Source organism: Eucyclogobius newberryi, unplaced genomic scaffold (genome assembly GCF_026437365.1).
Source record: "Eucyclogobius newberryi isolate DKJ021-1_F unplaced genomic scaffold, fEucNew1.0.hap1 SCAF_2, whole genome shotgun sequence".
NCBI classification, from domain to species: domain Eukaryota; kingdom Metazoa; phylum Chordata; class Actinopteri; order Gobiiformes; family Gobiidae; genus Eucyclogobius; species Eucyclogobius newberryi.
In genome coordinates this window covers 19,465,822-19,476,714 of record NW_027315834.1, presented here as the reverse complement: position 1 = coordinate 19,476,714, position 10,893 = coordinate 19,465,822, and the positions used below count along the sequence as shown (strand labels likewise).

The 10,893-nt window shown below is 38.6% G+C and overlaps 2 protein-coding genes across 2 annotated transcripts; both read right to left on the bottom strand.

Annotated features, from left to right (window-relative positions):
• Positions 1-322: 322 nt before the first annotated feature.
• cfap53 (cilia and flagella associated protein 53) lies at positions 323-3,142 on the bottom strand. The gene is made up of 8 exons (XM_072453419.1): positions 3,009-3,142; positions 2,429-2,658; positions 2,183-2,356; positions 1,798-2,101; positions 1,501-1,719; positions 839-1,055; positions 664-766; positions 323-590 (listed from the first exon to the last, which is right to left on the bottom strand). Exons 1-8 carry the CDS (start codon positions 3,072-3,074, stop codon positions 323-325), a joined length of 1,581 nt encoding a protein of 526 aa, XP_072309520.1. The 5' UTR covers positions 3,075-3,142.
• A 528-nt stretch (positions 3,143-3,670) lies between these two features.
• LOC140368023 (leukemia inhibitory factor receptor-like) lies at positions 3,671-9,270 on the bottom strand. The gene is made up of 17 exons (XM_072454867.1): positions 9,165-9,270; positions 8,905-9,053; positions 8,676-8,826; positions 8,106-8,378; positions 7,909-8,026; positions 7,688-7,824; positions 7,481-7,623; positions 7,247-7,400; positions 6,964-7,025; positions 6,673-6,895; positions 6,429-6,605; positions 5,489-5,590; positions 5,267-5,425; positions 5,059-5,187; positions 4,894-4,987; positions 4,752-4,818; positions 3,671-4,131 (listed from the first exon to the last, which is right to left on the bottom strand). The coding sequence occupies exons 1-17, from the start codon at positions 9,238-9,240 to the stop codon at positions 3,730-3,732; spliced, it is 2,616 nt and encodes an 871-aa protein (XP_072310968.1). The 5' UTR covers positions 9,241-9,270; the 3' UTR covers positions 3,671-3,729.
• Positions 9,271-10,893: the final 1,623 nt, after the last annotated feature.

The following is a 10,893-nucleotide window of genomic DNA, read 5'->3' as shown; positions in this document are numbered from 1 at the left end:
ACAGTAGTAAGTTTGGCATCATGTTTCCTTTGAATATTGGTGTGATGTCATGTTTTCTTGTCTCATTAGAGAATACATTGTGACACATTTTCCAAGAGTGTCTCTGAGCACCACTGAAACCACTGCTGCATCGTGAAGTAATCACTTGTGTTATTATCAGGACATTAACAGTATGACTCACTGATGATACTGAGCCTGTTTTGAAGCAATGTACTCTTTACCCTCAGATTAGAATTGTATGTTTCTCTATTAGTTCAGTATAGTACATACTGACAATCAATATCCCAATGAATTTAATAATATATTTATTGAAGACACAGTATTAATGATTCAGGCCTTCTTCTTCTTTACGACGCTGCAGTGGCGGAGCAGATCTGGCCCCGTCAGTGCGTCTGAATGGATGAGCCACTGTGGTGTGAGAGGCCGGCCTGGACAGGACCCTCTCCTTCATCCTCTCATATTCCTGCTGCATGGCCAGGCCGTACTGACACTCCCGCTCTTCCAGAGCCTTCTCATTTTGCTTCAGCTGCTGCTTGTGCTGTATCTGTGCCTGAAGATCAGCTTGGTAGGCTCTGCATAACTCCTTATGTCTGCAGGCAAAAATATAAAGTAAAACTCCCCTGCTAAACAAAGTATAATCATGAAAACTGTTTTGCCACATACTGTTTCTTCTCCTCCTGATCTAATAATTTAATTTCTTCAGTCATTTGGATGAGCTCTTCTCTGTCTCTGGCCAGCTTATCCTGTTTCTGCTTGTTTAGTTCCACTGAAACACATGTCACGGGGAGGTTACGTAAGAAAAATGTCTTTTGCAGCACCTAAACAATCTCTAACTTACGGTTATGTTGGATTTGCAAGCTGCGTGCCTCCAGTACATCTTTCATGAGGCTGTTCCTGGCATCTCTCTCCATTTGACCCTGTTTCTCACGCTTGGCCCAAGTTTCTCTCAGTTTTTCTTCAATTAGCTGCTCTGTCTCCTGCTCCAGTTGCTTCTGCTTGTCCAGCTCAGCTGCCAAGTACTGTCTGTACCTCTGCTGCTCCTCTTGCAGTTCAATCTAGGGAAAAAGTTCACATTTGAATGCTTTAAAACTATTTACTGAAAATTATTAGTACACGTTGTGTTGGTTAATCCCACAAAAGATCTCATTAAATTAGGGACTAGTTGTTATTAATTCAAGCGCGATTACAGTGAATCGAGGCCAAACGTAGCTCTTTGACGTCATCTAGTGTTGTAAACTGAAAACTGCCTGTGTTTTCCTTTTTCACACATCAAGTCAAAGAAAAAAACATCACTAATTCAATGAGTCGTGATATAATCATGTGTAATGAATGAACAATGAATGAATTAACTAGATGCTTTCCCTTAAATATATAAATAATTACAGTGCCATTTATATATTGAAAATGTATACTTAAGTTATCAAACAGCGATGTGATTTCATGTGTTGAATAACAGAGTTGCTATGGATTATCACATTTTCAGCTGATTCAGACATTCACCTTTCTTTGTGCAGCTCCCAGTTTCTCATCACTCTCCTGGCTGAGAACCTGTTGTAGGATGCTCATGTCAAGAGCCAGCTCCTCCTGCTGCTCCTTTGCGAGGCGCGTCATCTTCATCCTGTAACTCTGATCGAGCTGCTTCCTCCTCGTCTGCCCAGCTTGGAGCCTTTGATGCTTCTCTCTCTGTTCTTGAAGCGTCAGCATTTCTCTGTGCGCCCGCTGGCAGATCAACACATTTATATTTCACATGAAACATGAAAGTAGATGTAAAATAGTGTGAGAGGTGCCGCCGCCCACCAGCAGTTGTGCCTCCTCCTCTTTGAGCGCTTTGGCCTGTTGTCTTTGTTGTTCCACTGCGTCCATCTGCGCTCTCAGCTGGTTCAGATGCTCATTTGTTGTCTGCTGCTGTCTCTCAACTCGTTCACTCTCTTCCTGCTCCTCTCTTTGGCGAATGGCCTCCCACATCTCTGAGAACTGCCTGTCCTTCCTCTGCTGCTCCTGCTGCTGCTCCTGCTTTGACTGCACCTGGGCCACACAGTCCAGACGGGCCTCCTCTTCTCTGCGCTTGCTCAGGACAGTTCGGAGTTCCTCACACTGGTTTCTGAGAATAAGATGGATTACTCAATCGTCAAAACGCGCCATAGACAAGCATTATTGTTATTACTTTGATTTATTAATTTACATAAAAAGTTGTTCCATCTTTTCAGAAACCATTTGCTGTCTTTCGGTCTCTCTTGTGTCTCTCAGGACTTTTGCTCTCTCTCGCATCTTGGCTTGTCTTTCCAGGGCAGTCTCTTTTCTCTCCTCTGTCTCTTGGAGGAGCTGCTGTTCTTCTGTCTCCAACATAATACGCAGCCTTTAAATGGTAAACTCATGTATGAGGAAGTTTTAGTTTGATACATAAAACGTGTCTGTAAAGCAGACAGACCTGTCCCTCCTCTCTTCAATACTCAGCTCATACTGGTGAAGAGCAGCCTTGACCTCTCTCTCTGTGGTACATCTCACATATTGCCGATCACAACTTTGGATCCAGGAGTTTTTAATATCCCATGACCGCTGATATTTTGAAAACCCTGCAAAGTTTTCTCTCTCAGCCTCCAGTTTTCTTCTCTCCTGTGTCAAGTGATCCAGGGGCTTCAAGGAGGGGAATTTTGCCCTCTTTGACAAAAAAAAGAAAGAAAAAACATTTCACAGCATGAAATATTCAAACACATCAAAATATTTGATAAAGTGTTATGTATCAGTTGTAGCCTAAGACACAAAGTGAAAACAATGATTAATTTAATGAATGATTGTCTTCTGGGCGATTTTCTCTGAACACACAGCCTGACAAGACCTTACTTTTTCATTTGACCACAACCTTAGTTTATCTTACACAAAGCATACAGTACTAACATGAAGTGGACAACTCAACCGTGGAGAAACACTGCCACTGAGTTTACATTATTTCTGTGCTGAGGTTAGGCCCTGACGTGACCACAATAAGTGAGGCATTAAAAGTGTCTTACCACAGCGACTGAGTGCGGAGTCGGGCCCTTGAATTCCCGGCACCGAGCTTTTTGAGTAACAATCATTTTGAAGATGAATGTTTTAATGGTCCTTTAGTGTGACTGAAATGCTTTTTAGTAGACCTAAACCGCCTCGGGGTTACTATGGCAGCAGTAAACAAAACACACGTGGAGGAGGGGCAGGTTAATGTGTGACACCATCACTAGGGACCCATAGATATGTGGGCTACTATAACATTAATTCAATAAAAAAGACAAAAAAATGTATACGTTTTCTTTCCCTACTCTGACTGGCATTGTCTTTGTTCAATTCAATTCTGCAAAGGGCGTAGCGAAACAGCGTCCTCTACTGGTCGTTTACAGGTAATGTGAACTCCGGAGGCTGCATTATCTGTTTTGTATCCATTCTGTACATTATCGTGAAAGAGGAAGTGACTTTTCATTGGTTTTATTCAGCAGAGGGTAATAAATGTATTAGTTGTTGTAGATGGATCTATGTGGCTATACATGGGTATTTAGATGCATTATTGTGATTTAACTTGTCATAGTTTACAGTTTGGTGAGTGACTTCCAGCTCATTCATAACACAAAGTCACTTACAAAAAATACAGTATTATGGTGCAAAATACATCTTTTTAATGAACAACATATTTAAGTGGGAAAGTAAAATAAAATAAGATAGAAAGAAAGAAAGAGAAAAACATTTGTGAAAGGATTAGTTTTACGGTGAGTATGGTAAAACAATATAGGAAGAGACACATGACATACTGTCTGCTTCTGTCCCATTTTGAATAAAGTCTTGAGGCTTATAATTTTTTAACATCTCTTCTTCAAAATCCTGATAGTTAGTTTCTAAGCCGGTCTGGTCATTGTTCCCAGACAATACCAAGTTGTACATTGGGTTTGGAAACACATTCAGTCTTGAACACATTGGGGAGGTTGGGGGTAAAATAACTTCACAAGATATGTGTTTTTTAAGAGTTTGATTTTGTGCTAAAGTTGTGGTGTTAGTAATGCCACTGTCCTTCTGGCAGATGTAGCCGTCCTTGGATGATGGAAATTTACAGTGGAGCTCTGGTACAGCCATATCAAGATCTTCACTGGGACAATATGGCACCACATCCTGATGACAATACGAACAAACACAGAAAACAACTGTGATGTTATGGGCAAAAATGTATATAAAAATCTTACAATACTATTAACTTTTACAAATTACCAAGCTCCTGGGCCTAAAATGCAGTTTTTCAGCAGAATCATGTGTATGTGTGTGTATATATATGTATGTATGTATGTATGTATATATATATATATATATATATATATATACATATATTTATATTTATATTTATATATATATATATATATATATATTTTTATATTTATATTTATATATATATATATATATATATATATATATATATATATATAAAATATAATGCTTGTTTGGGCAGTGATATGGAATTTCAACAATGACACCCACAAAATTGCAGTAAAGTGAAGTTGTGATGTTATCAGTGCTGGTAAGTAAATAATATGTTTACCAATAAGAAATCATTTTATAGAACACTATATTTTAAAATAATTTATTTTAATAATTTATTTTAATCAGTATTCTGTGGTTTATATTATTTTTCACTGGATGTTATACACAATACTATTAAAAGTAACTTGTATCAATTAATTTCACTTTAAAAATGAATCTTGTCACCACCAATAATTATGATTAAGACATATACATACTTTGGAAGGTAACCACTTTCCTGTCAACACTGGTTCAGGGATGGGTGGGTATACTTTCTGTTTGATGCTGTGAAAACATAATATCAGACATTACATTAAGCTCTCTGCTCCATATTCAAACTGACTTCAAAAGAAAACATACCAAGCCCAGTGTCTGTAGCAACTCACAGTGACGACCAAAAGTAAAGGGAGCATCATAAACAGAGCGATCAGGAAGGTACTGACCAAAGCATCAGCTGAAAAGACACCAAGTTAATGCCTGCCAAGTTTAACACAATGTATTATTATAGCGCATGATGCCACATACTTTGTGAATTTAAGGTAGCGTGTAAAGTTGTCAAACCACATTCTCCAACTGTAGTCAGGGCATACACAGTAAATGTATATGAAGTGATATGGAGTTGTTTTGCGGTCAGACTAGAGGCCCCAGGGTCCGCTTTACAGAAACAGAACATTTTAGGCATGTTTCAAAGTTTGCTGGAATGTTCTTTTTCAAAATCGGAATTAATGCATACCTGTGCGGTACTGAATGACTGTACTTTCATTTTTGCAATACAGGACGTAGCCTTCAATAAAAGTACTCTGTTCTCTTAAGGCAATTTTGTCCCATGATATTTTCACATCGGATGCATGCTGTTCCCACCTCAAGTTCTTAAACAGACCATCTAGTATTCCTGGTCGAATATGACATGATTTAGAGACGAACGTGAATTACAAATTACAAACACACAGCATACTTTGTTCGTTGATATAGCCTTCTCTCATCTCTAGCAGCACCGGAGCATCCGCTGTGCAGCTGTATATTGACAGTATGTATCTCACACCAACTTTAAAGTTCTCTGTAAATGGTAAAAAAATATGGTGACTATTGGAAGACATGTAAAAAAAAATATAGACCATTGGTGTCCAAACTATTGCCAGGGGTCGAACCACTTATGACTGCAAGTTTATCTCATAACTGTAATAAGAAACACATGTGGTGGTTTTTTATTGTGACTTGTGGTAAATCTGTTTTGCAGTTCAAAGTCCATTCAAATTTCAGGGTCAACCTACATGGAAATAACCTGATTTTCCAACAGATTAAAGATGAATTTACAAAAATAATTGTGTTGTCATAAATTTGTATCATCAGTAATCCATAGTAGTTGTTAAATAAAGAAAACCCCTCTTAAATGGTCAATTATAGGTTTCATATCATTATTATTATTATATTAATGAGCCGGCATATATTTTAGAGGCGACGGTAGCAGGAGAGGGAATGATTTTGCGAGTACTCCGTGTTCTTGATTGATCAAACTTAGTTGGAATTATATACTGGCTGAATATTTAAGTTGTTGTATATGTCGTTAAAACCTGCAGCGACATCATCTGCTGCTCATGTCCATCCAAGACATAAAATTATACCAAAATTCACCAAAATGATCAGACTGATTTATTGTCAAAGTCTTAAATGTAATTATGTTAATTACATTTTAGTGAAATTAGTAGCCTAACCTGCCATATGCATTTTAAGGTTACAAGCCTGAATTACTGTGTTGTGTTTTGGACAACTCTAAGCTAATCATGCTCACATTGATATTATATTTATATATTTATATTGTCAACAGTCTTTGACATGTGGCCCATGAAGAAATAGCTTTGGACACCCCTGATACACCCTATTTTATAAAAGCATACTTGAGTATATGGTAGCACTTGTTTTGTTGGGTGGCACTTTGTGCCAATCCACAGTGCAGTCTCCAGACATGGGACACCAGTCCAAAATGTAGCCACAGCTGGCAGTGGAACTGGCCCCCCAAGACAAACTAAAGCCACCTTTAATGCCACTGATACGCGAAGTATTGCATTTTGCATCTAAGAACAACACAAAACATTATTATCAAGCTACAACGACAACAGAAAAATACATTTACTATCATACCTTGAGACTGACTGGGTATAATGATCTGTGATGGGTTAGAAGCTCCATATGCGTTTCTGGCAAACACTTTGACATAATACTTTTTGAACGAGCTGAGCTTTAGTGCAACGCTATGATTGGGATGAACAACGCACACTTTATTTGTTTGTTCTCTCATCTCTGAGTCTATCCAAGTCACTTCATAGTCTAGGATGTGACCGTGGCTTTGGTGGTCCTCAAGCAACTACAAATGTGACATACATTAGACAAGATTCATCGTAAACAAGTCAAATGTAGCTCTTTTGAACTTACTTTCCATATGATAAGAGTTTGGTTGTCCTCTTTATGCATCCATACATCTAGAGCATCAGGGACTGTGGGACAAATATACCACAAAAAGCACATATTATCCCATTGTCACGCACCTGGTCATGGGTGAGATTTATTAGGTAGTGATAGAATGACTTGTCCTCAAAGTTAGAGGCAGACTGGACCAAACATAATGATAATTAAACTTTTCAATTATGATTCAAGCGTTATAAAACCAATGCTGTGTTTAAAATGGAAAGCTGATCATGCAAACATCAATACTTACTGTCGCCCTTGGTGTCAAATGTAATTGGTTGACTCCAATCGCCCCATTTCCAAAAATCTGAGACTGTTGCACATCGAACCATTGCACTGTAAGTCCAATTTGGTATCAGGTCATTTAACACAGCCGACGCAAGACCAACGCCATTAATTTCAATCTATAACAAAGAGAGAGCTGTAGTAATGTCACCATGTGCTGTTATTTTGTCCAGTGGATTGAATAAATGTGGAAACTTACTATTTTGGTTGCTCCATTATTGACATTTATTTGACAAGTCAGATTGAGTAGACTGTACCGCTGAACAGCCCAAAACCATCTTAGATTTGCATTTTTTGCATTCACAGAGGATATTATCACATGCTCTGGTGCATACATGTAAACTGAAAAGTATTTGCATTAAATTAAAAGCTTAAAATATGTCTCCATATAACTTTTTGGTTATACCTCTCTTTGTTAGATTGGCTTCATCAATAAGTTCAATGGTGCCAAGGACATTACGTGCAGTTAATGTCCAGATTCTCTCACCGCCCTCTACTTCAACTTTCTTTGTACATGTGCCCCTAGTCTGATCACTACATGATCTGTACAGTAACAGTAAATACCAAGGAGATGTTGAGAAAGTTATGTTATAAATAAAACAAATATTAACTCATTTGATACATAACTGTTCAAGCAGCCAGTAGACAGTGGGTTTTGTGAAGATTTGGGGGCCAACTGTCCAAAAGCAGTCAGCTGACAGGAAGTCTCGAGTTTCACATGTAAGGTTACTGTCTGAAGGTTGGTCTTGAATAAATAAATAAAACACTTGTTAATATTTTGACCTGAATTTGTGTTTCATTCAAATTGATGAAGTCATACTCACAGCCAATGATTGCACACGCTCCGTTCTCATCCATGTCTGTTTTACATTTGATGTCAGCATCAGAGAGAGGAGTTGGCCACAGTAGGTCCACAGTCAGGGCATACGTGTGATTGTTGAGCATGGAAGTGTTGAAAGGGGCGTCTTGGTAGCTACCCAGAGACATTTCACTGAACGTTTGGCTCGCTGGAATAATGCAGCAGAAAGTGGCTCTACTTCCCACCTCAAATACCTGATCCTGAGGAAACACCTGTATCTCAGCCAAGGGCTCCAGACCTGCAGGGAGAAAACGTCCGGGTCAGTGGTGATCAAATGGGTGGAGAGTGCTTTTCTCCTGCTGGTTCAAACTACCATACTGCTCCCCTGTCACCCACCATGCTTATGTGGTGATTGGAGAGATCTTTGATACTCTACGTCAACAGCCACAGCAGCATTCAGTGGCTTACCAACACTGAATGTGACTCAATGTGATAACTATACCGCAAAAGCTGCTACAATTAAAACTGCTACAATAACAACAGCTGCTCTAGCTCCTACCTTTTGAACAACAAAAGTATAATTTTACTTTGTTACCTGGCAGAGTCTGAATAATCCACGGACTGCTCTGATTTTCACTTCTGGACCTAATCTTGACAGAATGAGACGCACACTCGAGTGGTAAAAAGGACTTCCAGCTCCACCAGTGACTAGATCCCATACGGTCAGCCATCACTGCAACCTCTTCCTAAACATTTAAGAAACATATCAGCATTTTAGCATTTCTTTTCTTTTCTTTTAAACAAGGACTTGTCATGACTCTTACATGGTGCATTTGTTTGTCTTCTACCAGCACTATCAGCTCAAAGATCAGGTTCTTCAGCAATACACATGAAGGGTGGATCTCCCATTCCATCTGGAGGTCCTGACTCACATTTGAAAGCTGCATATTCTGTGGTGCACACTGTAGAATGCCTATATTCGGGCAAATCACAGCATGGTAATTGTAACGATGATTATATATCAGTTTTAAATTCAATCTGAATAAGAAATGTATATTTAAACCATAAACACTGCTGCTCTCACCGTGTTTGCCTCCTGTCCCGTGATTTGTAAATGCTAGAAAAACAAATAACATCCCTCTAATGATAAGTCTAATCATTGTTTCTTGGGGAAAACCTTCACAATCACGTTATCTGTCGAAAGAAAGTTTTGTCAGCATGCACTGCATACATACAGCCGATCGCCATAAATAGGTACTTACATAAAAACCGATCCAAGACTGGATGAAAGGTGGTATGTGAAGGGCAGATCTATACAGAAGAGGTTTTCTCTCCGTGTACATAATCATCAGTGGATCAAAACCCATTTCCAGCAAAATCATTGTGAAATCCATGTACAGCTGTGGCAGGAAGTGTGTGAGTGTTTCTGGTAAGAATGACTCACAGCAGAGCTTTTACAGACCAGTGGGTCTGTGAGTGAGCATTTTTCATTATCCCCTATATCCATGTGCAGATAATATTAATTCAATTTCTTTGCTTATTGGCTCTATCTTATCATTACTGTGTGTTGATAAGTTACTGTTACAGCTTTAGAAACTGAAACAACAGCAATTAAACAGTAAACAGACAAATCTGACTCTACCGGTTCAGTAGTGCCCAAAATTACACTCATACTAAAATATGACTTAAAATGAACACCGAATTGTATTATTATTATTATTATTATTATTTTACTGCACCAACCTGAACCTTTAATTTACTGTTTTTTGGTCATTTAAGTACCCACGCAGCGCTCCTTATTTCTATTTTTCTTTACCTGAAAATAGTGTTTGAACATAATCCACATAAAATATAAATGTGTTTGTCGAATCATAATTATATTATATCAAGATACTCAAAGTGCTTTACAATGCTTTAGTCATTCACCAACACTTGATGTATGTCAGTATAGTAATAATAGCACCAAGGGTTCATAGACAGTATGGCAGTATTTAGAGTAAAATATTTCCTTTTTGGCTTTTTGGATCAAAATAGGCATTTTTTATGTGAAATTATGTCATTGCCCGATCTTTTCAGATCTCGGAAGCTAAGCAAGTGGTTTGGTAAGTACTTGGATGGAAGAGCGCTGCAGAGCCACAGTGGAGCTCTGCAAACTGTTGTCTCATATTGCTTAGTATTAATCTGGTGTTTGAGTGATTGGTGGTGGTGGGATGGGCAGCAGATTTGCAGGCTTTCTGTCAGTCTGCCCCAGGGCAACTGTGGCTTCAGAATAGTTTTACCACCCCCGAGTGTGGAGTGAATGAATAATGCAATCTGAAGCGTCCTTGATTTTGAGTGTCTAAAAAATCCAATTCCTATTACTAAACTCTATAATCTATGTGCGGTGAACCCTTAATTTTTTCTCTAGATTGTAAAAAGTATCCACATTTTTTATGGGGAGCAAATGTTTTTTTCTCCCAAATTTCCCACAAAGTTCAGTTTTGTCCTCCTAATTAAAAAGTCAAAAAGAAAACCCCATGAGAAACCTGTCTCCTATGGTGTGGCCACAGCGACAGAAAGACTCCATTTTATAGCTATGGTGTTCAATAGCCGCAGGCTGCAGGGACTGAGAGCTGCACTGAGACGCCTGCACTCAGGTGGATTTGTGCCATTGAGCTCAAATGTTGTGAAAATGATCAGAATCAGAAAAGTTTTATTGCCATTGTCAATGAACAGAATTCACACCCATAGGAACTTGCTTTGGTGATTCGGTGCAACAAAAAACAATGAACAATGATAAAACAACCTATTTAAGTCAAAAAGAAAAACAATTC